Raw genomic sequence first — 23,452 nt, 5'->3', positions numbered from 1 at the left:
CAGCTGTTATCTGGCGGCAAAGGTTGACATAGAACCTTGTCGATTACAGCAACAATAACCCTTAAACTGAACATGACTCACCAGACTAGCGTACCCCACGTCTGTACTGTTCAAGCTCTCCCCTGAGTCTTCCGACTCGTCTGATAGTTCCGGCGTCTCTTCGCTAGACTGCTCTTCTATTACAGGTTCATTAGTCTCTTCACCTTCGCCTAACTCAAAAAACCTTGCAAACGATTCTCCGAACTTTGAATCGTTGACTTCAGGACCGGTGTCGTGCAATTCCCCGGGAACGAGAACGGTGTTGCTAGGTGCTCTGGGGTCGAGGTCAGGTAGAAGTTTGTAATGAGGGTAGATATAGGGCAGAACGGCGTACACTAACAAACCAACAATCAGGGTGGCTAACGCGCTCCGCGTCAGCAAACCTGGCATTTTACACCGGCATATCGCAGTCTAATGGACGACAATGGCTGACTGAGCACAAATCCAGATAATCCAGTTTAATTGACCCAGAGGTCACGTTTGTCTTGAAGATGGCTGGAAGGCAACTATGCGCTCAACTTTGCGATCAGGTGGTTATCAGAAGTCAGTCGTTTTCATGCATAATTTAACAACAAAAGTTCACATTAAAACTGGCCAAGCGTACAGATATTATGTTCTATCAAAAAGCACTTGTGTGTGAGTGCATGTGTAATGACTTGAATTGGATGCGGCAGACCAGACTTGCGCCTCAGGCATGTTTACACCACATGGCTGCATGTGTAGCTGAAGGCCACAGAACTGAGGACTGCGTCCTTGACATGTAAATATTATGTGTAACCTCAGACTGAAGGCCATCGAGTTTTTGTTTTTTGTTTTGTTTAAAGATCGCTGTTTGTTTGTATTTTTGTTAGTATACCTCAACCTTGTAGGCATGATTGTGCACTGCACAATCTGTGTACTCATTCCGAAAAAAAATGATAGAATCCACACTTAACACAGGCTAGTGGCGCACTCGGTCCCCTGCAACGACGAACAAACAACGAACGAACTGTCACGGAAGGCACTCAAATATTGGCGAGAACAGAAAACCGACTCCAAACACCTACTCTATCCCACTGGTCATATTTGCGCGAGCTAGCTCTGTGACCAGACCAAGTGACAACTTTGCTTAATCATTAGGCAAAACAACAGCGATGTCAGCAACAAGACTCGCTGGTCTATCGCCCATGCATGTAATAAGGTAGAAGCCGCTAATGTTTAACAGCACCTAAGATCATTATTTCGTAATATAAACGTTAGTAAAAAGTTGACGAACTCAAGATACAGATCATTTATTGCACAACAAGAATATTAATTGCAGAAGAATTTCGCATCTGTGTGTATAGCAGCGGCGACAGAATAATCATAAAAGTCATAAAGCTCACTGTCTTCGTAACCTTGATTCTACCCACACGTCACAGCGTCTAGCAAAAGTTAGCAGTTTATTTGAATACGCACAATCAATCATGAATAACGTACAGTCGTGTCGATCGACAATATTCTACTACCTTTACTCCAGCTACAGGTCTGAATAGCTTGTGTCATATATTGATATGTTTTACTATACTCACTCTTGAATATACACGTGATTTTTGACGTCAAAAATATAGATTATTAACGTCCGTACAGAGAGAATTACTCACAACGCGACCTTGACGACGTCAAGACCTTACGACATCACAACTTTCAAACGTTACCAGACATCACCTATCGTTATACGTCTAGAGAGACTGCGTGATTGTCACATACTGGAGACTAGTGCATGTTGAAATAAAAGGTAACTATATGACTGTATTCGCCTCTATGCAAACTGCACATGGAGGAGACCAGTAGGGGAGACACAGAACGCCTCCATTCTATCACATGACCCGTGAATGAATCGGTGAGCTTGGTAGCACAGGTTTGGGTTAAGTTCTTTCCTTACTTGGTCTCAGATCGTCGGACTTTTTCACTCGTGTTCATACCGTAAGGGTAAAAAAGCACCTATAGTATCACTGATGATGAAAATAAGGATGATATAATGAATCATTTTCACACAAAATTATTGCACAGATGTAAAGAATGCAGAGATGATATAAATAGACGAGTTCAGACTGTCGCAGACCACCAAGTTGCTTACGTCACGAGCGGTGTACGTCATATCCGTCAGCGTTCAAATGCGTTTAGCATAGATGTTCCATCGCGTTTCAATGTTCGAAACCGTTCTAACAAGTCACTAGACACATTTTCGAACGCGTTCCAATATCAGAACGCATTGTAGCAGGTCAGATTCACGTTCGAACCCAATCTGTGGCTAGAACACGTTAAATGCAGACGGTAATGACGTAGGTCCCCTGTAACGTCGGCAGCCCGTTGGTTTGGGAAAGAGTAACATTGCCTATTGAGAGTTCTTTAGACTTATTGCGTTCCTCCGTAGCCATGCTCTTGTCCGTAAGACGCCTTGGTCTGATTCTTCAGGTTTAGGTGTTGTTCCTGCTGTTCGTACGGCACACCGCCGCCACCCCCCTGTTGTGGGTTGGTCTCGTCCAGGTTGACGTACTCGCCCACGATTGGTTCTTCCTTATGTCCGTAGTGACGTTGCCAAGCGTAGTAGCCACCGGCCATGAGCGCCACCACCAGCAACAGGGTGCAAAAAACAGCGATACCTGCAGGAGAACAGGAAAAGGTGTTTGCACTCACGTGACGATGACGTAACAAATGTCCGCCATGTTGGAGGGTTCAACGAAGAAGTTACAATGAAACTTGATTTTGTGTTGTAATTTCAATCATGTTATCTTGACGATCGGAAAGATGGTATAACTGTGCGAGACAAAAGACAGGGAGGGGTAATAAATTATAAACAAGAAAGAAAAGAAAGAAACGGAGCTGAGCGTAAAGACAGTAAATGGAGGGGCTATGAGAGACAGAGAGGAGGAAAAGTAAAAAAAATAGAAAACGAGAACGTTGGAAACTAGGACACGGGGCAATCTAATGACAACATTTACTGTAACAAGGAAGTTCTCCTATTAGAAACATCACAGGGTATACTACTAGATAGTCATGAATCAAATCGAAATCAGGCGGGAAATGTTCCTACAAACTTCTTAGTTCGTACCTGTCCCTTTAGACGCCATGGAGTCATAGTCGAACAGGATGTGTTTCACCGTCTCCAAAGATCCGTTGTTGGGTCTGGGCTCGAAGTCCAAGATCTTGCACATGAGCGGGTAGAGGTCAACGTTACTGAAGGGTTTGGAGGTCAGGCCCTCCTCGAACGCCGGTCCGAAGGCGATGAAGAGCGCGCTCATCTTGATGATGCTGTTGTTGTAACCATGGTTACCTGAGTGACAGCAAGATCAGAGGCTCACACGATTGTATGTTCAGCAGTAAAAGTGGACAAGTTTAAGATATGAACCAAATGCAAAAGACCTACTGAATAGTGTGAAAGAAGATGCCATCCTATTAATCATCACTTAGGTTGTGCCTTTCTTTTTATGTAGTTAGGATGTAGATCACAAGGTGGCGTTTTAAGCAGCGAATCAGGCACAGACTTTTGTTTTGACATAAAAACAAGCGGCCATGTGTATGATTGTATATTTGATATAGATTTGTTAGCTAACGTTACATATGATAACAAATACATTGGGAGTGAAGTCACCTTTGATAGCGTGTTTTTGTTGTTGTTTCCATTGATATTAAACAGATTTTTATTCAACCTTCAATAGTGAGTTTGTTTTTCTTTAATAGTGAATGCGTTCTGGGCACCGTTACCTTTAGTAGATGTTTGTTTGTTACATTTCGCGTTCTGAGGGAAGTTCTTAGTAAAGTCATGTTAGTAGCGTGTTTTTTAGTTACTTTTGATGGTAAACGTGTTCTGGGTGAAGTTCGTAGTAAAAAAAGTCAAGTTTAGAAGCTTGTTTGTCAGAGTGATTGTTACCTTTGATAGTAAACGTGTTCTGAGTGAAGTTCTGCACGATGCTCCAGCCGTCGTCAGCCACAGCTATGATGGGCATGATGCGGCGGTTGTTCCTGTAGTGCCACTGCTTCGGAATGTCTTTCTTCTTGAACACCTTCATCCTCACGTGCGCGCTTCTCAGCTTCTTGTAGATCTGCTCCTCCTTGCCTATAGAAGGACACAAGATTTTCATCATCTGACGTCAACCGTTATTCGAGTATTATCTAAAGGCAATTTAATCTCTGCGCTTTGATAACAATCGGAGATTTGCTTCCGGACGTTTCCAGTTTTGAGTGTTTCCAGAGTGAGATATGTCACTGGAAACGTCCGGAAGTGAATCTTCTATTTTCATCTAGTTTTAAAGATTGAATTGGCTTTATATACTGCTTACCTAGATGCCCAACCTTCATAATCGTAACCGAGTATTAGTTTATTAGATGTCACAGTGTTGCATTGTGCGCATTTCTGCAATAGGCACAGTTATCGTATGGTGGCGTTTTATCCAGTCACTGTAAGTATGGCAAGGTCCACCTGTTCACTCACATACGTACATCTGAGTGAAATGTAATGTACATGTCAGTAGTAATGAGGCCGTGCGGATGGATGGTCATGAGAAGGGAGGGGCGGGAGATACCTGCTGCCAGGTTCCCCCTGCACGCTCGTCAATCAGCGCGGCTCTAAGAAGCACCATTAAACATGCATGCAAGGCCAGGACACACAGATGATACATATTCGGCCGTCGGGCGATCCTACCCGCGCGCGGTCGGGCTGGTACCTAGGGTGACACGGAATACAGCGTGTTGTACCACCTGCGCTAGTAGTTGAGAAATGTAGTGCCCTCGAACAAAGATTGTTAAAAAAGCAATGTTCCAACGCCTGAATCAAGTGTTCGAATTTTCGACCGCGCCGCACTCGGCGTGCGCAGAGTATGTTCGAATTACTCAATGGAAGCCTGTGCGATAAAACTTCGAAGCCCATGTGATACGGCTTTTTATCATCTGGTCCGGAACACCTGCATCGAACGTTATCGCTGCCCAGGTGTGACATAAATGATCATACATGTCTCCCTTAGACTACCCTATAGGGGCAGGGTAGGGTAGGGTACTGAGGCCTTGATGGGGATTATCACATAGAATCACAACTAAAAGGAATTCATCAACGTCAATCTTCTGCAGCCATCAAACCTGCCCAAATTAAAGATTCGACCCGGCTGACAGGAGAGGCGCACCAAGCTGCAATCTGGCGATCACATTATCGACATGAGCGATTCAACGGGGAAAATGGGCTGTGGTCCTGGCTGGTATTGTATAATGTACGGGGGACGAAACTACGAGCTGTTGTTTTTCCTGGTACAATGTATTATATATGTTTGGGTCTTTGTCGGCCAGGGCAGCTTTAATGTTGTGATTGTACTGTTTTGACGATGATTATGAAATATAAAAAGGTGGTTTCGGATTTCTTCCATGTTCTGCAACTGGTCTTGGCTGCTGATCGAACACCTGCGTGGTGGTATGTAGCCAACACAGGTCATTAGCAACAAACTCTCCTAAATCCCAAACAAGATTACCTGCCAGATTGAAGGATCAACTGATGCGTACAGAGAGTGCGTGGGTGGGCGAGTCTGCCGATCTGAGTAAGCTATCAAACCGCATCTGCGTTTTTAAATGACCAATCGTGAGACTAAGTACTAGGTCCGAATCATGGGGAGTACATAGTGACGCAGCATTATAGCAACCATTATATTCATTTTTGATTGTCATATGCCACACTCTTTTAGAGACTTTTACTATGGGCCCGGTTATAATGCCCTGATTTTACAATCGCCATAAATCATTGCAACCATAATATTCATTTTCATAATCATGTGCCACACTCTTTTAGTGACTTCTATTACCAGCCCGGTATAAGGCCCTTAATTTTACACTCGCCATCAGTCTAATTACTCTCATTAAATACTCTATTTTACGCCAGCACGGTGTAATTTGTCTTATGTGCTATTCAGGACTGAAGGGCCTTCCATAAAGATGAGGCAAGCATGCCGCCGAAGTAGTCAATAATTCAATGCAGTCATATTGTATAATACAGAAGTGCTCCTTGCAAATTTGCAGGAATGTTATACACGACGTTCTCTACCGACAGGGTAGATGTTAATGACTTGCCTGAATAACTGTCCCACTCCAGAGTCAAGGACAGCTTCAACGCGATCTACTCCGGGTCATCGTGTATGAAGGCAGCGCCCGGCGATCTTCACATGGAGTGTCGTATTGACTTCGTGATGATATAGAAAAGCAATTGATATTTTTCTGATCTTCCCGGCAGGTTCTACTAGCCTGTAATATTTTCATTAAAAAATATTGATGTTTGATTTTTGCCCCTCCCCCTTGTTTAACACACAAAATGTCCGAATCATTTAGACGGTGATAAGTTTGAAGGCTGATAGCCGGTATAAAGCTACCATACCAGAATGGCTATCACATCAAAAAAATATACCGCAGACCTTCTACTATTAAAAAATAACAAGGAGAATTTGCCAACCCAGAGGGTACCGATATGTGAAATTTTCAACTGGAACTGTCACATACAAGCTTTGGTGGAAAATAACGCATTCATCTGTGACTGCCACTTTTACGCTTATTGGAGTTAATAGTGCTTACGAATTCATAACAACACTGTATTGGCCACCGAAATTAAACTTTTTAATAAACTTTAAGTAATAAACTTTAAGTAATTTATGATATTTATAAATGGAATTGTGTCAGGTAACGCCTCAGGTAACGCCGCTGTATTGCAATATTCTCAGTATTTTCAATGAGCTAATAATCGCATGCAGAACAACTCAGCCGGATACCCCGATGTTTCATGGTGATAGCGATTGATAATATGCGCCATTGACGTCATAGGAATTAATCTCTCTGGTTGGCTGTAGCCCGGAGCGCCGCGATGACGCCTGACTGATGTTCCAATACGTCATCGAGAGACAGTCTGTCAGAATACGCCGGAAATAGTGGTATGTACCTGTCAACTACAATGGCACGACCTGACAAGACCGCATGGTCATCAAACAAGCCGACTCAAATCTGTTTAGAGCTGGTCCAGATCTTTGCGTTCCAGGTTTAGCATGAGCTGCCCTCTACATCACAGTACATCAAACAAACCGACTAAATTCTGTTCAAATTCGCTAAATAGTAATTACTCAAGCAACTGAATATGATTTTGGATTCAGTTGCAATGCTTGAGTAAGTGCTAGTTGATGTATCTTATTACCTGGATGTCTTACCTTCACTGATGTTTCTGTTCATATATTTTTGGTAAATCACAGCTGCAAGTTGCAGTTCATGTTCAATGTCCCGCGGCCCTACTGATACAAATTTAAAGAGCCTGACTTCATTACATCTGCAACAAACTCAAAACGAATTCCACCATAATATGTAGTTCTGATGAATAGCCACCTTACGAACATTTTGAACAACTTGGCTTTAGGCTTTACGACTTTGGTTTGTACGATTCTCAAAAAAGATAAAAGTTTCTTTTTTCGGCGCTGCAGCGTTACCAGATTCCCGAAACAGTGGTAACGAAGGCGATAGAACGACAAGGACCTTACTTACAAGATAATTGTACCGGATTCATTATAAAGACTGATACCATTTTACAGGCAAAGACTCGCGAACGGCAACGTCAACTCCATGCCAAGATTAGATTAAGAATGTTGGCATGAAGGAAAAACCCATCAAAGTCAGTTCGTGATATTCAACATGTAAAAAAAAACACTTCAGAATGACCCTTTTCCCCAAAAAATTAACGTTATGGCGTTATGGATAATTATAACAATTCGAAACATATTAATTTGCTATCATCTGTGACGCCACACCACCTACAGGAACAGACGACATCACGCCTGCCAACATGACGCAGCTCAGTGCCGGGGATCGCGGCAGCTCGGCCCGTGGAATCACTGCAAATTACATCGCCATTGATTTTTCCTATTGCCGTGCCCGCGGCACAATACACGACAGAAATTAGTTTGTGAATATCCGATCCTCGCCTGACCCCGCCCTATCGATCGCTGACCTCTCGGACTCGCACAGCCGTGACCTCTGACCCCTCGGACTCGCATGAGTCCTAACCTCACGTGACATAACTCATCAATCTACTGCCTGCTACAATCTTGATGAAAAGCAAATCATCAACTCTTTTAAATATTCATCTTTGAGTCCTGATAAAATCAATTCGTATAGGGACTATAGGACTGTATCTTGATTAATGACCTGGTAGAATTGCCTTAGCGTTTATGGCTTCGGTATGGTGTACTTCGTGGAAAGCTGTTACACCGTATCGTAATTCAATTATGAAAATATTACCAGCTTTATTTTCTTCAAACGTTGTACATCCCGCACCCGTTCCTGAATCTGGTTTCAATCATCTTATTTCATAAAGAAAAAAAAACTAGTGATGATTAAAAGCAATGTACTTTGGAGTAATTCATAACGTTGCCAACAAAATCAAATCTTCTTATGTCGCTCTTAGGTTTGTAGGCAGAGGGTAGACAGCGGGAGGCCTTCTAGAAATATTGGCGATGCTGCATTGCGACACAAAACCCATTATGATCTGTGTTCGTTCACACAATGATTACACGGTTAGGTTCGTGACTGTGCAGGTATGATAGCGCGTTATTGTGTAATTTGGGCGGGACTGTGGGATGCGATAACGGCCATCTGCAGAGGGTGCAATCACGGAGTCATCATCGCCCCTCTGCTGCACCCAATCATCCGGGACCTGAGCACCATCTTTACCCGCCAGTTTCTATTCACAGACGTATTTGTTAAAGCTTTGGGGTAGGGGTATTCACGACTGGACTAAAAGCTTAGGACCATATTGTAGGACCATACGGCAACTAGCTTAGGAATATTATTGTAGGGCCATGTGATATTACCAATGCACACAAATGACTCACCATTCCTTTTAAAGACATTTCAAAGACTTAATTTAGAGAAAAAAACACATAACCCCCACACAAAGTGGCAATTGACAAAAATGAAATCAATTCCTTACAAGGCCTATGGCTTATCACTCTGCGTGCACTTCATTAAATGCAATCTTCGTCTCACAAAATCCAATTTGCAGGACAATAGGGAACAGCATATACTTCAGAACAAGGTCAAGGCTCTTTATACTGTATACTTGTTTCCTGATGTGCGCCGTCATACACTCAAAGAACCTGGGCTAAATTTCTAAATTTTACATCGTACATTATATCAGTATCTTCCGTTATATCTTACTTCACATCTTGCGTTTGATCTTCCATTATTTCGTAGTACGTGACTAGCATAAAAGATGAAAGACTAACCTCTTTTGGGCAGTATGGCCGAGACTGGCGAGTCGTCCACCCAGATGTACCACTCAGGCTTGATGTATCTGTTCAGCTCGATCACACGTGTGGGGGACACCTCTACCATGCCGTGGTCACTCGTCAGGATGATGTTCACCTGAAAACAAGGAAACAGATTTACAAAGAAATAAGCAAACCTGATCATAAAATCACTGACAGACAGTTTCACGACATCTCCAGTACTCAGTAGTCGATTTCAAAGATGTTTACCTGTTTTAAAGAGCATCAACTCCTTAAGATGTCTGAGCATCAATTGCTTGAGACGTCAAAGAAAACAACGTAGAACCGTTGCCTTGGTAGTAGATGCCTTTGTTTTTGTTATCAGCCCATGAGAAATGGGGGTACTATTTTAGGTACATCGGCGTGGGTGTCTGTGTGTCTGTCTGTGTTTCAGGATATTTGTGGTCAGCAAAACTTTAGAACCTCTCTCTGGATTGTGATAATATTTGGTGTGTGGATCAGGGATGGGAGGACAAAGGTCAAGGTTTTGGGCACCCTGGATCCTGACCCTGCTCCATCGGTGAACGCCACACCAATGATAGAGACTAACAATAGACAATCACATGTAACGGTCAATAGGTGAATATGTTAAGAGCAGGTCCAGTCCCTTCATTGTGTAAACAAAACATGTACAGACGAAAAGAAAAACAACGCCTCATCAAGATCTACACATACACCAAATATCAAAACAATCCATTCGTGTTCTCCAGTTACGGTCTTCTGCAAACAAACAAACACATACATACAAACGCTACCCAAAATATAACCTTGGCGAAGGTGAAAACGGTTGTTTTGAATGATTAAGTTTTATGTTAACAATGTTTGAGAGTTGAAGGTAATAGGGGAGGTAGAGAAAATTATTGCTTTGCACTATATAGGTCGGTGCAATGGTCCAGTGGGTAGAGTGTTCGCCTTGCATTCGGTAGGTCGTGAGTTCGATCCCCGGCCGAGTCATACCAAAGACTTTGAAAATGGTACATGCTGCTTTCTCTGCTTAGCACTCAGCATTCGGGAAAGAGTATGGAAGTTGAACACACACCACTACCAGTGGACTAGCCCCCTGCTGTAGTGATTGCATTGTGTGGCCCAGGGCTAAGGAAACAGAGATGGGCACCGCCCTATGCGCCATCAGGCTCGGGAAGGGTTTAACTTTTTTTAACTATAAAAAAGATGCTGCTTACCTTATCGTAGATATCCGCCTCCTTCAGCGCGCTGACCAGGTACCCCACGGTGTCGTCTATCATCATGATGGCGTCGTTCACCTGCGCGGAGTCGGGGCCGTACAGATGCCCCGAGCGGTCAGGCTCCTCAAAAAACAACAGGCCCAAGTTCATGGGCTTCTCGTCGTCCAGGAACCACCTGACCATGGCGTCTATCCTGTCGGTATAAGGGATACTCCTGTTATAGGGTCCGGTGGAGTAGGTGGGGAGTCGGCCTCCGTACTTGACATCCCCGCCGGGCCAGTTCACCACCCCGCTGTACCGGCCCTCCTTCCGCTCGTTCGTGATCCAGATCGGCTCGACTTTCCCGTCTCCGTCCCACCACTTGGGATCCGAACTGTTCATCCAGAAGATCTCGCGATATTTCGGGTCGTACATCTTGTTGGAGACGACCCCGTGACTTTCCTCCCACAGTCCGGTTACCATAGTCATGTGATTCGGGTCCGTTTTTGTGGCAAAGGTGGACTTCATGTATTTGGCCCGCACGCCCTTGTTAATGGCAAAGTCGAAGTTTGGCTTGAGGAGAGGTCGGTCGAGGTAGTCATACCGGAAGCCGTCAAACGACAGCAACAGGAGTTTCGGAGCGTCACTGATGACACTCGGCATTCGTATACTTTGTGCGCCACTCAGGAGGGCAACTGAAATAAATATAAAGTCTACGATCGCCATGATGGCTTTAAATCCACTGCCCCGGAACCCTGAAGCACCGCTGGTCTAGCTCCTTTATCCCCGTAGACGGGACGTCTTCATAGAGGTTGCTGCGGATGTCCCCCTATAAGGAAAATAAAGAGGAAATCAATTAAATTCCACATGAAGGATGTAGTAAAGTTTGACGTATTTTTCGAAGAATTGAACACAACAGTTTTAGATGGTTATAGATGTGCAGGTTCAAAGTAGCCTGGTATCCAGCCGTAATATAGCTCCCGAGTCTCTTATCTCCTCTTTGCAATTGCAAAGAGGAGAGAAGAGACTCGGGAGCTATATTACGGCTGGATAGCAGGCTAGGTCCAAAGCTGGCTTTCTGGTTACAGATATACAGGACTGCTGACTTTTGCAACAGATCAGCCGGTTCAAAGCTGGGTATCTGGTTACAGCTCAACAGGTTCAAAGCTAGCTATCCGGTGACAGAACTGCAGGTTTAGAGCTGGTTATTCGGTTATATATCAGCATGTTTAATACTGGTTATCCGATTACAGATAAGCAGGTTCAAAGCCGGCTATTCGGTTACAGATCAGCAGGTTCAAAGCCGGCTATCCGTTACAGATCAGCAGGTTCAAAACTGGCTATCCGGTTACAGATCAGCAGGTTCAAAACTGGCTATCCGGTTACAGATCAGCAGGTTCAAAACTGGCTATCCTGTTACATATCAGCAGGTTCAAAGCCGGCTATCCGGTTACAGATCAGCAGCTACAAAGCCGGCTATCCGGTGACAGAAATGCAGGTTCAAAACTGGCTATCCGGTTACAGATCAGTAGGTTCAAAGTCGGCTATCCGGTGACAGATCTGCCAGACTGCCAGGCACATTCGTGGTTTACGTTCGGGGTAAAAATAGCCTTTCTGAGTTTCTCTCTATGGCAGGGCTTATAGTTATATTCAGCACAGTGATATCATCTGCCTGGAGCCTGGAGTTAAGTTTATTCTCGTCCAACCCACTAAAACAGGCGATAAAATCTAGACATGGATCACATCATGAACAGCTCGGGGAGGAGTGTTGTTGGTGGTTTGGAAATAGTGAGAAAACTGTCCGCGGAATTGATGGATTATGTTCTGAAAGGGACAGGAAAAAGAAGCCCTGAATTTGATATTAAACTGTCAATAGCATTATATGAGGTAACCTTGTGCGTAGTTAGTGACTCTATCCACTCACCCACGTCCACGAAGAATTTAAGGTCAATAATTCCGTGAGGCGAATAAAAAAACAGCGCTGTGATACACATTAGTCACTGACTGTTATCTATCACGGCGCTGATTAAATGACAGGATGCAAATAAACACTATCTTCCTAGAAGTATTGGATCCAAAGGGAGCTAAAACGACAAGTAAACGAACTTGAAAATATTAACATTTCTCTCACATTTTGCTATTTCCATTTCTGGCTAATTTCCCGTGGCCGGACGGGACACTCTGGCATTTGCATGAGCCGAATAAAACCAGAAAACGAATTAACGATGAGCTTGTAACCACCAAGTACATGCAAGGTCATCCCAACGTAATTCAGTCTCTTCGCTTGACGTGACTCATCAATCATGACTGGGGAACGTCTTCCTATCCCTCCGCCCACTCGGAGCCTTTTTGTTCAGCCTTAAGGTTACGCAGAACCTTCGTATTCAATATTCCAAACCTTTAAGGTAACTCGCGATAGTAACATTCTTATTCAATTCTTACCCTTAAGGTTTTTCAAAACTGTCTTGTGCCTTACCGGCAACCTTCCGGATACTTAGAGCATTCGTATTCAAGCTATTCATTTTACAGTATGCCACCGGGTGTTAGTTCTGTCAATACATGTACATATACATGGAGGCGTAGTATCAGCAAGGGATATCGTAGACTGCACAGAAACAAGGTAAGAGAGAACAATGTTACAGAGTGCAGAGTTTCGCTGAATGTCGTAACTTCATTGCGTAACGTTTGGAACGAAAGTAAAGAATGGGTTTCAGAACTATGAAATACATTTAGCTATCCACATTTTAGGAGTGGCTGTCCATCACACATTACACAAAAACATTGGACGGCGTGTATTATCTGCGTGCAGTTAACGGTCCATAGTATCGGTAAGTAACGCCATCATGCCGGAAAGATCATACGTCAGAGTGAAGTCATTTGAACCAAATCCACCCGCGCAGATATGTGAATAGATGTCTTTTCTGTTGCCTTTGCGTTACATAAACCTTCTCATGAAATCTGACCCCACCAGTCAAACGCGACCTTTTCTGTGACCTCCCTGCTCCTTTCAGATATGAACTGCTCAGACGACTGGACCCGCATGTCGAGATGGAGGCAACTGAAACTGCTTCTGCTAGATCTGTCAATACTGAGCAGTTCTCCCCTGAAAAGGCCCTTTATGACGTCACAGTGATACTGAGATGAGCCAACTTGGATGAACCAAGGAGGTTGAAAGAGGCCTCTTTCAACCTCCTTGGATGAACCTCAACTCAGGGAAAGTGTAGCTTTACAGCTAGTGTAAGATTACTGAATCGCGGAGAGTAGACTTACGTATACCGTCAGCGCCAGGTTACACTTGCAGCACAAAGCGTGCATTTACGGTCAGTGTAAGATCTACATTGCCCTTTTAGCAGGCTGTAAGATGTAGCAACACTCGTGCAGATTTTAGGAACTTTTCTTGGGGTTTTAATATCTCTCGACTACTTCATAAATTTCTATGCGCCGTAAATAGATTTACCCCCATTGTCAGAGAAAGAGCATCTTACTTGAGGATGCCTGCTTTACTCACTGTTACTTTCGGATTACTTTGACGCAAAGTATAGACTTACGCTCAGAGTACGATGACAGTATCGCAGCGTCCTGCCGAGGCACCTTATGCCGGGCACAGGTGTAACACGCCATCAGTAATCCTAGAACTCGCATTCCACGCACACACGTGACGCACACGAGAAACTATCCCATAGATCAGCGGGCTCCCGGGGGAGAGGCTGGTGGAAAAGGTCACGCCTATTCTCACCTATTCCCGCGAGACCTATAGCGCGGACGGCTTCCGTGTAATAACGCAGAGCCAGCCCGAAATGTCGGAGGACGTCCGCTTCAGCGAGCTGTGAAACATCGGTCTGGGCCGGCCTAATTGTCTTCTCCTCGGGATTTCTTTTGCCGGACACGCTTGTCCCGGATCGCTATGATTATTGAGCAGGAGAGGAATCTACTCCCAGATTGATACTGACAGGATCAACGTTAATACAATAGAATAGCAAAACCATCGAAGGTCCAGTAAAAGCAAGGTGAGAGAAATAGAAACAATTCATGGATATTTCCGGGAATGGACAAAGAAGCTGGATTTCTCTCCTGAACTGAGTGGCAGCCAGCTTTATAAAGTAATTTCAAGTACAGAATATACGGACACACCCTTCGAAACGGCAATAAGAAGCAGAAATAATTTCGCGTCCCTGCAGCTCCTACGCCTGTCAAGCTACGATCAAGATCGAAGATCTGGTTGTTTGTTCGCTTTTGGAAATCAGCCCAATTCGATGGCAAGGTCTAGCCATATGTGTTAAAGACTGATAAATAGATAAATGGTGAAAACATTCGTTTCCATGCAGCTCAATAATGACCGCAGAATTGACGTTCATGCAATAAAATAATCATGTAGCTAGTTTGATAATTAGCACACCAACCATAGCATGTCATATAGCTAGAATTGAAGAAGTTGACATGCAGTAGTTAATCAAAGATGCCGGGTTGCTTTGTCTACGGCAAAGGGCAGTAAACGAAAGACTAATCAGCTTCTGGATTGGTAATAATGATGCTTGATGGACGGCAATGCCAGAAAGGCACCGAGACCCGGAAACGCCTTTTAAGAGGCCGCAATGGTTTCAGAGACTTCTCTTGGGATTTTCATTTCTCCACTTGTTTATTTTTACACACCTCATGATCAGACTGCGGAGGGAACATATGCCTTCATCAGTATTCTGGGGGTGTAGTTCTTATAATCTCATAATAACGGAACGCAGCGGCCACAAAACACGGCGGCGAAGATTGATAAAGACAGGCTGATGAGAATGTATGTGTGCGCAGTCGGCAGGGTTATTTCTTATGTACAAAATGCACGTTTCTATATATATAGATATTCCATGAAATCATGCATAATTTACAGCACAAATATCAAGTCACTGTTATTAATTCCGCCACTGTGCAAATGCAGGTTGTTCATATTTTGTGAGACACTAATGGCTGCCCGATAATCAAAGAAATTTCCTATCTATTATTAGACTATCTTCTCAAACTGACGGCCCGTGTCTATGATGTCAGAGAGATGCCTTCATCAGCATTTAAAGGCAAGCTGATCAGAAAGAGATTCGTTTAGCGGCCTCAATGTTTGTTTTTTCCTTCTTTCAACGTTTTGTTTGCCTCTAATATAATTTCTTCAGTTCTAAATAAACTCTGCTGCCGATGACAACATCAGATTGTGTAAACAGTACACTATTTTGATATCAGATGGAGAATAAGATGTTCTTGCAACCTCAATTCTATTTGCTGTCAATGTTGATTAATCAATTTGGAGCTGACAGGTGGAATCTTGTATTACGTACAATGATTCCCTATTCCGAACCTCTGTAAGAGTAATACGTATACTTGATGATTGTCCAGACCCCTGGGCAGAATCTGTTAGTCTCTATCAGACATTGTCACTCACTCACTCACTCACCTATTCACTAACTCGCTCACTCACTCACTCACTCACTCACTCACTTATTCACTAACTCACTCACTCATTCATTCACTAACTCACTCACATATTCACTGACTCACTCACTCATTCATTCACTAACTCACTCACTTATTCACTGACTCACTGACTCACTCACTCACTTATTCACTCACTCACTCACTCACTCACTCATTCATTCACTAACTCACTCTCTCATTCACTGAAGGTGATAGAAACTTGCCGCGTGTCAGACTGCCGGCCTCCAACAGATCACGAGTTTATGATGCATGAGAGCGTCAGCAGATAGGATTGCTCATGACGTAAGGTTATTCATAACGACGGTTAGATATGAATGGTCCACATGCCAAAGGCAACCCGATAATATATGGTCTGATTCTCAAGGGGAGGCGCGACGGGTTCCCGATGATACATGTCATGGTCCAGCTACTAATAATACATGAATGGCCCAACTTCCAATAATATACGAATGGTCCAACTCTCTGTGATAGTGACACCCGTATATGAATGGTCCAACTTACAATAATATATGAATAGTCCAACGGTCAATGATATATGAATGGTCTAACTTACAATGATATATAAATGGTCTAATTCCCTATGATATATGAATCGTTTAATTCCCGATGATATATTAATGGTCCAACTCTCAATGATATATGAATGACCGAGCCCGCAATATTATATGAATGGTCCAAATTTCAATGATATACGTATGGTCCAAATACCAATAATATACGAATTGTCCACTCCAAATTAATGAACGGTTGCTAAAGGGAACCCAATAATTAGATATGAATGGCCCAAATCCCAATAATACACGAAAGGTCCAACTCCGATTGGTATATCAACGGTCAAACGGTCTTCTCCCATCAATATAGGAATTATTTCAGTGAATGGTCGACTTCAAATATGAACGTTCTACTAGTACTAAAATGTTATACGAACGGCCCGATTCCTAAATGGAACCCAATAATATATGAATGGTTAACTCCCAAAGGGAAGCAACCGTGGGATTACTACAAGTCAGAGATGAGATATTTATCGATTCCTACATATTGGATCATCTTAGGCGCCATTGTGGTGGGCGTTTAACTTTGGATCTGTGTCTAAAGAGTTCGATAATGTCATCATTTAGAGCGCTGATGAGGCAGAAATACACAACAAATTGGTTTCTCGAGACTAATCATGAACACATTCGGTTTGATAATGAACACATTCGGTTTGATCTTGAACACATTCGGTTTGATCATGAGCACATTCGGTTTGATCATGAGCACATTCGGTTTGATCATGAGCACATTCGATTTGATCATGAGCACATTCGGTTTGATCATGAGCACATTCGGTTTGATCATGAGCACATTCGGTTTGATCATGAGCACATTCGGTTTGATCATGAGCACATTCGGTTTGATCATGAACACATTCGGTTTGATCATAAACATGTTGGATACTCGGGACTAATCATTAACACATTTGGTTGATGATGAACACTTCGTTTTTTCAGACATGTGAACACATTGGACTGATCAGGAACACATTGGACTGATCAGGAACACATTTAGCCTCGGTACCATCCTGTTTCTACCGGGGCGAGTGCAAGGAGCCCCGGTAGGACTACGATACTACCCAGGCTAGAACATATTGCCATCATAAACAAAGTGGCTTCTCATTACATAGCATGAACACATCAGTTGGACTGTACTGCAGACAACCTCCATACTCTTACCTAGAGCAGAGTTCGCCACACATGCCCCGATGAAAGCAGCTGAATAATCACCGAAACGTCGGTAGGAAGGAACATGTTAAAGTCCCATTCTCTACTATCTTCTCACTACGACTTTTCAACCCTGCCAACCTGTCGGTTTAATGACGTCATCGGAGATTGTGTAAGAAGCTTATTCGTTCCCCCGTGACCTGCTAACCTGTTTGAGCTATTCACAACTCACTCATTATTTATGAGAATCCATAAATAAATGGTGTTACTCAGAAACAATCGTATGACACAACGGCTGGTCCACCCTAAATGCGTGTTGTGCGACGTTACGTTACGTCACGCAAACACACTATGACCCCGCTGGTTGATAGTGGTCAAATCACGAGGGATGCCCCTGTGGCCCAATTGGTAGTAGCCTCAAAGTTTAGCTCTTGGTTGCAATTAGTTGGTAATTGGGAGACCCCGATTCAATTACGTCACGGGTCAGAACATTTCGGTTGGGGCAGTGCATCGTCTTCCAAGACGGACGCAAAATGGGCGCTCGTGATCGAAGACGTGCCTTGTACACCGTTAAAGGGAAGGGCCCCCCCCCCCTGTTACTGAAATAGCAAGAAAACTTCCTGTCCTACAACTAACAGTTATGTGCCAATAGGCACTACAAGGGTTGGAACAATAACGTCCTTGGTCTGAACGAACAACGAACGAAAAAAGATCATTGTGGGGAAAAATACAGAAAATGAAAAACTACAATGCACTAGATCCTAGATCAACTTGCTAAATCTGACAGTCTTTGTTGGGTTTGACTTCATCTTTGTAGGCAGTTAGATCAACTTGCTAAATCTGACAGTCTTGGTTGGGTTTGACTTCATCTTTGTAGGCAGTGGGATCTACCTCTTACAAGTCTTGCGACATCAGGTTGGTTTTATAAAGCTACACATGTGATGGATTTTTGCTTCTAGTTTGTTCAAGAAACTCTAATTGAAGATTTTGTTGCAGTCCCGTTTGATATTCCGGGGATTTGCGTGTCAGAGGTGAAAGATGGCGGCTTTTGTCGCTTCCGCCTCGGTAATCCTCGGCTAACATCGGGACGAATCGGAGTAATCCTCGGCTAATGTCGCAACAAATCGGGAGACTGCAGACGGCAGACTGACCAAAGAAAGATCGACAGATAGCCCGGTGCCGTGTGAGTCAGAAATAACTTGTTTGACATACGAAATGGGGGCAAGATGAGTCCGCAGCAGCGTTTCTAATGGAGCAGATAGGATCGGCACCGAGAGAGGAAACATGCAATCGCACTCAGAAAGTCAATAAGGCAGAGGCGGTACTGCTGTTTCACACACTCATACATAAAGCTAAGGGCACAACCCGCCGTACGTGCAATTTTCCGTACGTATTTTGTGAGGCCACATCCGAAACGTATTTCTGAAAACGTTTAGGGTGTACAGGGCAGTCGCGTCACCCGTACTGGCACGTACGGGGGGTGAATCCGCAAGCAACCCGATGGCACACAATGTTTTGGCACTTTTGCCTCCACGTATAGTTCTACGGCGTGTCTGCGTGCTCCAAAATCCCGGATTTCCTACGAGTTCGTACGGAGGCGGTGTTTATTATTTACGGATCCCAATAGATTGCCCACGTTTTGGCACGTAGACAGCCTGTATTTGCACGTACGGCGGGTTGTGCCCTCAGCTTAACCACACAGGCTGCGGATTTTCTGAATGGAGGTCTGGTGATATTGCCAGTATCATTCCTTAATTAATTATTGATTTTGCCTGTATGGAAGGCTCGGCAAAATAAGAATGAAATTGTCACACAGTATAATTGATTCGTTGGTTTGCTGATTACAAAAATTGCGTCTCGTACCGCATAATAGCATGGATTGTGTAATTGAGACAATCAAATCGCAATGTTCAAGTCCATAAATAATGGATAGTTCGGGCGAAATCACTTAGCATAGTAATGGACTTTATGACAAGGGTCGGGCCATGAATAAATCAGCGGAGAAATATCATCAAGAGTGTGGAAGTGTGCATAATTTAACTTTTCATACCGAGACAGACTGTATCATAATGAGTGCATAGATATTCCGGAGGGTTGCATACAAGGTCGACAAAACATTGCTTTATCTTACCAAGAGTGATAATTATGCAGAACCTTGATGTAGGTTAGACATCCAGGTGATAACATTCGGCATTGATTCAATGTAGCAGTTACTCAAGCAGCTGTATATGATTTTGAAAATTACATTTTAGCCCAGTGTGCGGTCATTGCAATTTCCCAAATCACATCCAATTGCTTGAGTGACTGCCATTTGGCGTAATCATGCAGAACGCTCATAGTGAAATGCCATGCTGAAACCTGTGAAAGGTTAAGTGGACTCTCTACACTAGTGTGGCGAACTGGATGAACATAGCGCAATGTCATCACTTACATGGCTCATACATGAAATGTTGGCCACATGTCCGTGTATCCTAGATATTGTACTTGAATATCATTTCATAATGGTTGCCCCTGGAATACCTTTTTGATTGTTGGTAATCGTTTTCATCCAATGCCTGTTTACCAATGCAATGACAGGGTGTTCTGATGCTAGCTTTGGGTGAAGACATTTTGTTTACATCTTTCATCTAAGGCTAGTATGTAGGCATAGAAACTTCCACATGTACATTTACGGGCAGTAGTATGTTGTAGACTACACCTTGGATGAAAACAGCTTTAGAATAACTATAGAAACATATCTGTCTGAAGAAAACTTTGTGATGCAACCTCTTCTGATGCGTTTCACCATCAGCATACTAATGATACCTGCCGGCTTCACCCCCGAGACTCGGCATTACAGCTTTATGAAAGCACCACAAAGAAGGCTATATCTCTATAAACATTCCTTTAACTCGTTTTGTCATCCAAACAATAGCACTACAAGCACTTGCTTCACGCATTCTACTTCTGACGTTAACGTTATGATAACATAGATACGAGTTGTATATCAACAAACAATCCAGAACATGTTTCTGCAGCACGTTCACGTTTGGCAGAGAGAAGCCGTTGTAACGTTATTCCACACTCTAACAAGCTCCGATAGGATCGGATCCTCTTTAAAATTTCATGACGGGGCAAATTGGGGAAGGCTTTTAAGTGAATTCCGCCCGTAATCTGAGAACGGTTTGGGACGGCTTAATTCTCTACAAGGTAAGATGAAGGACAAACCTTGGCGGTAGCACTTGTTCTCCTCTCGGCCGTTTTGTGTAGGCGCTGCGGCGGGGCTGACAGAGGTGTGGCCGCGGGGAAGGTGCGAGGAGAGAGACAGGCTGGAACAACTGACGGATCCCGGATCCGCCCATGCGTGCAAACACAGGCCGGCCCGGGTCACGTGCGCGCATTCTAATGTGGCAGTTCTAATGTAGCAGTTCTGATGTAGCCATCCTCATGCATCAGTTCTAATGTATCGGTCCTAATATAGCCATTATTATGTAGCCATCCTCATTAAGCAGTTCTAATGTAGCAATGCTCGTGTGGCAGTTTTAATGTAACCATCATCTTGGTGTAGCAGTTCTAATGTAGTCATCTTCATGCAGCAATTCTAACGTAGCTATTGGGATGGGCTGTCCCGTGGGGAAATCTGGAAGTGTCAGCCTACGTCAATGTTGTCTGCAACGGAAGCCATCTGAACAAGGTAGCAATAAGAAAATAATGCGTATTGAACAAAAGGAGAAGTGACCGTCCTAGACCTTGCTGTAGAAGGCTAACTATCTCCCTCCCACAGGCCATGTATAACGTTAGATGCTAGAAAATCCTCAGGGCAGGGAATGAGGCATCGTGGAGACGCCTTGGCTATCATGTAACACGGGGCTGTAGAATATATAGTAATGTTATGGAAAGTTAAGCCCGATCCAATTCTTGTGACGCCAAGAAGAAGGCATACATGTACCTGGCGGCGGTGCCGGCTTCAGAAGATATTGTGTGTTTCCATAAATCTCACCTAGCTAGCAGATTGACGTTCTGTAGGGACTAAGGAGGTTATAGCAGGCGTTAATGGGCCCTGAATTTCCCTGCAGTGTACATTGATGGGATGGGAAGGTTTTACATTGGCACGTACCGAGACAAGAGGGATCGTTCGCTGTCGCTGGGAATCAATATGGTTTCTTTGAGAGGAAGAACCTTCAGTCAGTTGGAGACGAATGTTCATGACACCATCCATTCAGCTATCTGGAGTAAAATGTCTGGAAACAAAAGATAACCATATACTCTATAGTGCTTGTGTTCATATTTAATGGATTTGGGGGGCAAATATGAATGGGGTGCGGTGGGGTTGGGCGGTGCAAATATCCAGTAGCCACGTTCTTCGAACTACTACTGCTGATGTTGCTCTTTATGTACACTTTAGACTTGTTTATGTACAGTTTAGATTCAAAATGTATTACGAAATTTAATATAAACGTATAGTACAAAAGATAAGGCATAATTATCACTGAACCTCAGCATACCTGTCCCTTAATTATTTGATATACAAATGTCTGTATCGTCTTTGGGAGTTTCCTTGCTGCTGCTGTGGATTTCTGTGGAGCATTCCCGTAAATCAACATTCCGAAAATCAGCATTCCAGGAAAATCCAAATTCTCGAAAACTATTATTACCAGAAATCAGGAAAACAACTTTTCCGGAAAATCAACATTGCCGGAAATAAAACAATTTCAGAAAATCAGCATTCCCGGGAAACTATTAATTCCAAAAATGAACCGTTGAATCCCGAAAAAGCGGCAATCACGGAAAATCAACATTCCCGAAAAATCCTGGACAATGCCGCTACGACCCTGGAACCTTTGGAGCATTCCTTGAAAATGCCACAACAAATTGTAAAACCTGAAAGGGAATTGGAGCTGACCGCTCCAGCCCAGAGATGTCACACTGTGATACGGAGACCTTTGTCTGAATCGATCCCGATTTGCACACGTATAAACCAAACGTACAGCTGCCATTATTCTATCAGTTCAGGTGCCACGCTTGGTGGCGCTCAGCTCAAACGCATTACAGCAAAATTGACCCTTTCGAATTCTCGGGGACGTCGTATAATTGTCGGATATATCTAGTTTTATGGGGCATTTTTGCTTCCGCCTACGCAGCGCAGATGGCGTACTGACGCTCTCTACGCGAAGAGAAGGCGGCAATCTTGATTAATTGGAAGGATCTCCTGTAAGCCTGGAATTACTCATAGCCTTAGGTGTAATTTCATCTTGTGCGCACATACGTGCAATTTCTTGACATTCACTCAGGATTTATACAATATTTCAATTGAAATGCGAAATATTGGAAATTTCAACTGTGTGTTGGTCCAAACTAGTAAGGGTTAAATAACAGCTAATAACAGCTCAATGGTTTATCTCTTTGCTTTCATTTTCCGTACTCGCCTCCTGTCCTCATTGAATACTGAAAGAGTGACTTATAATTATGTTATCATATTGTGAACAAAACATGTTCGGGTTACCCGGTACACTATTTCAGACACGCCTTTGGACCCCTCTCTTCGAGGACTAGCACAGTTATCACACAAGTAACAACGTGACTTTATCTCCCTTCTTATTTTCACCGCACCAATATTTCAAATAATTCGGTATCAATTGGTATAGATGTCAATAGCGCCACATCACTAATTGATCAATAATGTCCCATGGGTCAATGGGGGTCACCAAACGTAGCTTAACTGCCGTCGGTGTGAAAATGTTGACATTACTGGTAATACATTAAGTTACTACAGTCATTTGATACATCATATTTGGATGTTTGG

At 43.5% G+C, this 23,452-nt stretch overlaps 2 protein-coding genes across 3 annotated transcripts in view; both read right to left on the bottom strand.

Annotated features, from left to right (window-relative positions):
• LOC118422875 (pectin acetylesterase 3-like) overlaps window positions 1–712 on the bottom strand; it is a 4,652-nt gene extending 3,940 nt beyond the window's left edge. Inside the window, exon 1 of the mRNA XM_035830707.1 lies at window positions 82–712. Within this exon, the coding sequence (XP_035686600.1) occupies window positions 82–429 (348 nt within the window). The 5' untranslated portion in view covers window positions 430–712. The remainder of the gene's footprint in view (window positions 1–81) is intronic.
• A 582-nt stretch (window positions 713–1,294) lies between these two features.
• On the bottom strand, window positions 1,295–21,031 carry LOC118422873 (ectonucleotide pyrophosphatase/phosphodiesterase family member 5-like). 2 transcript variants are annotated; one of them, XM_035830704.1, is made up of 6 exons: window positions 20,878–21,031; window positions 10,517–11,327; window positions 9,294–9,432; window positions 3,932–4,117; window positions 3,113–3,334; window positions 1,295–2,663 (listed from the first exon to the last, which is right to left on the bottom strand). In XM_035830704.1, exons 2-6 carry the CDS (start codon window positions 11,222–11,224, stop codon window positions 2,416–2,418), a joined length of 1,503 nt encoding a protein of 500 aa, XP_035686597.1. In that variant the 5' UTR covers window positions 11,225–11,327; window positions 20,878–21,031; the 3' UTR covers window positions 1,295–2,415. The 2 variants fall into 2 exon arrangements, with proteins under 2 accessions (XP_035686597.1, XP_035686598.1); XM_035830705.1 differs by lacking the exon at window positions 20,878–21,031 and adding an exon at window positions 17,683–17,812.
• Between the last annotated feature and the right edge of the window lie 2,421 nt (window positions 21,032–23,452).

The sequence above is a fragment of the Branchiostoma floridae genome, chromosome 9 (assembly GCF_000003815.2).
Source record: "Branchiostoma floridae strain S238N-H82 chromosome 9, Bfl_VNyyK, whole genome shotgun sequence".
In the NCBI taxonomy this organism is placed as follows: domain Eukaryota; kingdom Metazoa; phylum Chordata; class Leptocardii; order Amphioxiformes; family Branchiostomatidae; genus Branchiostoma; species Branchiostoma floridae.
The sequence above is the reverse complement of the archived record's forward strand: the minus strand, read 5'-3'. Positions and strand labels throughout refer to the sequence as shown.